The sequence below is a fragment of the Cryptomeria japonica genome, chromosome 8 (assembly GCF_030272615.1).
Source record: "Cryptomeria japonica chromosome 8, Sugi_1.0, whole genome shotgun sequence".
NCBI classification, from domain to species: Eukaryota; Viridiplantae; Streptophyta; class Pinopsida; order Cupressales; family Cupressaceae; genus Cryptomeria; species Cryptomeria japonica.
This window is the reverse complement of record NC_081412.1, coordinates 310606672-310612832: the sequence shown is the minus strand read 5'-3', so window position 1 is coordinate 310612832 and position 6161 is coordinate 310606672. Positions and strand designations below refer to the sequence as shown.

Here is a 6161-nt window from a genome sequence, read left to right as displayed (position 1 = left end):
TGTGAAACAAGGCTACAAGTTGATGACAATCCATTGTGAATGAAAATCAATCGAGGGACTATGGATTGTGAGGAGGACAATCTATATCAGAGCTCTAGATGGTTGTAGAACTTGCCTTTTACCAAAACGTAGTGAAAATAATACATACTTTATGATTAATTTATAATATCTAATTAAAGATTTATTCTTTGAACATGCATCAATTAGATCTAAATTTTTGAACATTGAGACATAAACATGTAAATTAAAAAAGAGCTTAGAGGTTTTTAGCTATTTTGTTGTTTGTTGTGATCAACAATTGAAATTGGTAGTGTGATGATAAATTTGCATAGTAAAGTCTGCGATGGACTTTATACTAATACTAATAGACCATACATGTGGTCTTGTTTATACATGTTTTTCCTCCATGTGATCTAATTTAGTTGTTCTGAATTTGTCCTTTGTTTGATGCAACCTATGCTCTTGTCTCTAGTACTTGTTTTAAGTCAAGGGGTTGTGGATGACACCTATTACCAAATAGAGGGAAGGTGTTTCCCTTCCCTGATGATAGTCAACTCACTTTATTAATGACAATTAAAGACACACCAAGAAAAAAAAATACTACTTATAGTGTAATCGATGTCTAGTTGATACAAATCTCAAGTGCTTTTGTGGAAATGGTTTATAAATTATGTTGTGATTTAGCAATTATTTTTTATGAGTACTAATGACTTAACAAGATTCAAGTCACTTTATTAATGATAATTAAAGATACATCAGGCAAATGAAATACTACTTATAGTGTAATTATTGATGCCAAGTTGATTCGATCTTTAGTGCATTTCTGGAAATTGTTTCTATTGTGATTTACCAATGATTTTTAATGAGTACCTATGACTTAAGACAATGTAGAAACTTGAAAATATAAAAAGACAACTATCAATTTCTAAAAAATCAACTTGAATAGTGGAAACTTGAAAATATAAAAAGATATAACTAGAATACAATACAACTAAATTTAAAGAATAAAATTATATGTATAGCTTCACAAAAGAAAGATTCTCAAAGAGTTAAAACCAATCTTATCTATGACAAGAGATAAAACTATTCTAAAAAATAATTTGAAGGCTAGTTACTTTTACGAATATAAATGTTCATTGCATTTTGAATAGTTACAACTTAATTTTGTGAAGTTATAGAGTCACTATTTATTTAATTTTTAAATTAACAAGAGGAGACGATTGTTTAGCCCAACGACTTAAAGCTTAACTAATTCTTTACAAGACAAGGCCCTCTTATAATCTCTATAACAATGTACAATAGACCTTAATCCACACATCTGAAATAAATCGAAAATCAAATCTGTGATCAAGACAACAGAAATTCAACCAAATCTATATAAGACCATGGAAACTCAATACCAAGAATCAAATCTATCTTTGAATTGGAACATCTAATCCTAGCTTGATGACAGATTAAAAGCTAAAATTCATTCTATAGCTTGGGATAGTTCCAAGCAATGCTGGTGAAGTACCTAGGCATTACTATTTTGGAGCATTCACGAGGCTTTGTTTTACAACAGAGCGACAATGATGACAGGGACAGCCATCGAAGGAAGCATAATGAGTTGTACCTCCACTCGCCACTAGTCCTTACACACCTGATTTCAAACGCTGATAGGCTCTCAAATTCCAAACGTGTTTAAGTATTTTAATAACCACCCACCAATTCGACACCAGGGAGGCCCACCTCCGCCATTGACAGAGTACAGAGCACGCCCAAATACCCTTCTCTCCTCCCTCCGCACACAGAAACTTCACCCGTCAAGAATGGCTTAACCGCCAACAAAAACGCCCTTTTCCCTCCTCACAGAGAAATTTCACCCCGGAAGACTTTACTTAACCGCTAAGGTGGGGGCCCTTCGCTGCTCCTTACAGACAAGTACCAAAAGATCCCGCGCACGAAGTTCAAAACCAGATGACAAATTCATGGTGCCACATGGCGAGGACACGTAAACATGGATTCCACTGTAGCTCAGAACTTTCGTAATTACATGGAAAAAGTTGAGGCTAGATCTTGAAATGCCCGGAAGAAGCAGTCTACATGGCTCGCACTCGTGTCAGACGAAAAGTAGTGCGGAACTACGACGACGGATATTCAGTTTGAATGAATAGGTAATGACAGTATCTCCGACGGAGGCTACTGTATCTTGTCGTATATTTTTATTAAATAATTGGATAACTTGGCACTAGGTGAATATGCGAAATTTAAAAGAAATTAATTTCGCAGTGCCGTCGCTGTCCACGATGGCGCTCCCAGTCCCGCTATCATTCTGCCTCCTCCTATTATTGTCCTGTATAATTGCTTCACAGCTCGGCTAGCTTCGTCTGCGAGCCAAAAATATGATGTGAAAAAGTATCTAGGTACATTGCGGTATAAGAGAAGAGGAAGAAGAGCAGAGAGGAGGGAGAAGTGAGGTTTGAGAGATGAGCAAGCTGGTTGTAGATGTGGTGGAGGCGAGCAATCTGATGCCCAAGGATGGGCAGGGATCCACCAGTGCGTTTGTGGAGGTGGACTACGATTCGCAGAAGCAGCGTACACGCACCAGAGACAAAGACCTGAACCCCTCATGGAACGAGAAGCTGGTATTTTCTCTTGATGACCCACTCTCACTCTCCAATCGTACTGTTGATGTTTTTGTTTATAATGAGAGGAAGGACAACCGACGGTCCAGGAATTTCCTGGGCAGGGTGAGAATTCATGGCAGTAGCATTGTGCGTCAAGGGGAGGAGAGCCTGCAGCGGTTCCCTCTGGAAAAGAGGAGTCTCTTCTCTCACATAAAGGGGGAGATTGCTCTTAAGGTGTATTCTGTCAGTGAGGAAGAGAAGAAGAAGAAACCGGTTTCTGGGGAAAAGGAGGGTAAGGTTAAGGAGGTGGAGCAAATTGAGGGTAAGGATGAGAAGAAGAAGGTATCTTCCGAGGAGAGTAAATCTAAATCCACACCCTCATCAAAATCTGATGAGGGTAAGTCTAAGACACCCCAGACACCCAAACCCAAACCCAATGTGGTTACTTCTACCACTACCACTACCACTACGACTGTGCAACACCTGCAGAAGCAGGGGAAGTCAGGGGAGGAGAAGAAAGTGGAGGTTGCGAGGCCTGTGATGATGCACATGACTCACAATCAGCCAGTAGATTATGCATTGAAGGAGACCAGACCACAATTGGGGGTTGGTAGTGGAGGAGGATTTCTGATGAGGGAAAAGGCTGGCAGCACTTATGATCTGGTGGAGCACATGCAATACCTGTATGTTCGTGTTGTCAAGGCCCGTGATCTTCCTGCCAAGGACATCAGTGGGAGTTGCGATCCCTATGTTGAAGTTAAGGTGGGGAATTACAAAGGGACTACCAAGCACTTTGAGAAGAAGTTGAATCCAGAGTGGAATCAAGTGTTTGCCTTCTCCAAGGAACGCATCCAGAGTTCCTTCTTGGAGGCTGTGGTGAAGGATAAGGATCTTGTCAAAGATGATTTTATTGGGAGGGTGGAGTTTGATCTGCTTGAACTGCCTACAAGGGTTCCGCCTGATAGTCCCCTTGCACCACAGTGGTATAAGTTGGAGGACAAGAAGGGAGAGAGGAAGGTTAAGGGTGAATTGATGTTGGCAGTATGGATTGGCACACAGGCAGATGAGGCATTCTCCGAAGCATGGCATTCGGATGCTGCTGCAGTGAATTTGGAGGGATTGACAAATACTCGTTCCAAGGTTTATCTTTCACCCAAATTGTGGTATGTCAGGGTAAATGTGATTGAAGCTCAAGATTTGATGCCTAGTGATAGGAGTAGATTTCCTGATGCTCAGGTTAAGGTTCAGCTTGGGAATCAAATGTTAAAAACAAAGCCAGTATCAAATAGGGCTCTGAGCCCTCTCTGGAATGAGGATTTAGTGTTTGTGGCAGCAGATCCTTTTGAGGATCATTTAATTCTCACAGTCGAGGAACGGTTGGCTCCTAACAAAGATGAGATATTGGGGAAGACCATAATTCCTCTGTCTTCTGTGACAAGGAGACTGGATCACAAGCCTGTCACTTCTAGGTGGTATAACCTTGAAAAACATAGTGCAGCTGAAGGGGAAAAGAAGAAAGAAGTTAAATTTGCCAGCAGGATTCATCTGAGAGTGTGTTTGGATGGGGGTTACCATGTCCTTGATGAGTCTACTCATTACAGTAGTGATCTGAGGCCAACTGCCAAGCTACTATGGAAATCTTCTATTGGCGTGTTGGAGGTTGGGATCCTAAGTGCTCATAACTTTCTTCCTATGAAGACCAAAGATGGGAGAGGGACAACAGATGCCTACTGTGTTGCAAAATATGGGCAGAAGTGGATTAGGACAAGGACAGTAATTGATAGCTTAAATCCAAGGTGGAATGAGCAGTATACCTGGGAAGTTTTCGACCCCTGCACGGTTATCACTGTGGGAGTTTTTGATAATTGCCACCTTCAAGGAGGGGCTAGTGACAAGGCATCAGCATCTAAAGATTCAAGGATTGGTAAGGTACGTATACGCCTGTCGACTCTTGAGATGGACCGTGTGTACACCCATTCTTATCCCTTGTTGGTGCTGCACCCTTCAGGAGTTAAAAAGATGGGTGAAATCCAGTTGGCTGTTCGCTTCTCATGCTCATCTTTAATTAACATGATGCATATCTATACACAGCCTTTGCTACCCAAGATGCACTATTTACATCCTCTATCAGTCAATCAGCTTGAGACCCTTAGACACCATGCCATGCAAATAGTGGCACTGCGGCTCAGCCGGGCTGAGCCTCCTCTGAGGAAAGAAGTTGTGGAGTACATGCTTGATGTGGACTCTCACATTTGGAGCATGCGCCGCAGTAAAGCTAACTTTTTCCGCATCATGAATGTGTTGTCTGGCTTGGTAGCAGTAGGGAACTGGTTTAGAGATATATGCATGTGGAAGAATCCTGTCACTACCATCCTAGTGCATATCCTGTATCTCATTCTAATCTGGTATCCAGAGTTGATACTTCCAACTATCTTTCTATACATGTTCTTGATTGGCATATGGCATTTCCGCTTCCGCCCCCGACATCCCCCCCACATGGACACACGGATTTCTCATGCAGACGCTGTTCACCAGGATGAGCTTGATGAAGAATTTGATACATTTCCTACTTCAAAAAGCTCTGATGTTGTGAGGATGAGATATGATCGATTGAGGAGTGTTGCTGGGAGGCTGCAGACCGTGGTGGGGGACATTGCTACTCAGGGAGAAAGGTTTCAAGCACTCTTAAGCTGGAGAGATCCCCGAGCTACTGCTATATTTGTTCTTTTCTGTTTATTTGCTGCCATAGTTCTGTATGTCACACCCTTCCAGGTGATTGCAGTACTTTTTGGCATCTACGTTCTACGTCATCCAAGATTTCGGCACAGGCTCCCTTCTGTTCCTCTCAATTTTTTCAGGAGACTACCCGCTCGCTCTGATAGTATGCTGTAAGCAGCTTGGCTTGAAGTGACAGGAGCTGTTATGTGATTTAGTGTTAGTTCTGCTGCCTCCAGAACAAACTTATTTTCTTTGCTTGCAACAATTTGTAGTTTTCTCCAATATAGCAGCACGTCACTTTAAAAGATGTGTACTCTTATGGGTGGAGTGACAGTTCTTGGACTCAGCTACAAGCTGACATGCATAATAATAAATTTGAAATTTCCCTTTCTTGTTCACCATGTAATTAAAGCCATCTAATTGTATAAGGTTTCCTATATGTAATTGACTTTGTTAATTATGTTTTTGTTTTCGAAACCTCTCCAGGAATCCTCTTTACTGGAAGGTGTATCCTGTTTCTTACATCTATTCTTTAATCCGTCGTGCATAGTCAAGATTGATAAACAATGACACTTATTTTACATACAGTTTCAAATTTTAGCTTCTTTGTAATTTGCAGGGATGTAAATAGCTAATTACGCTTATGGATGTGTACTTATATGCTTTTTATCGCCAAACACCTTTGTATTATCCTTAAAACATATTCATGTGTGTCTCTCCGAACAGATCCCACCTTTCATTAGCCCAAGGCAAGCCATTTTTATTAACAAACCTGTCAAAAAACCCCTTTCTCCATGCACGATCTCTTCGTCTTCTTCCCTTACTCATCCAAACTCT

General features: G+C 41.1%; 1 protein-coding gene across 1 annotated transcript; it reads left to right on the top strand.

Annotated features, from left to right (window-relative positions):
- The first annotated feature begins 1766 nt into the window (after window positions 1-1766).
- On the top strand, window positions 1767-5801 carry LOC131060577 (FT-interacting protein 3). Its single transcript, XM_057993865.2, has one exon. It carries the CDS (start codon window positions 2466-2468, stop codon window positions 5496-5498), a length of 3033 nt encoding a protein of 1010 aa, XP_057849848.2. The 5' UTR covers window positions 1767-2465; the 3' UTR covers window positions 5499-5801.
- Window positions 5802-6161: the final 360 nt, after the last annotated feature.

Coding starts and splice junctions, on each gene's coding strand:
- LOC131060577 (XM_057993865.2), top strand. CDS start 2,466: ATGAGCAAGCTGGTTGTAGATGTGGTGGAGGCGAGCAATCTGATGCCC.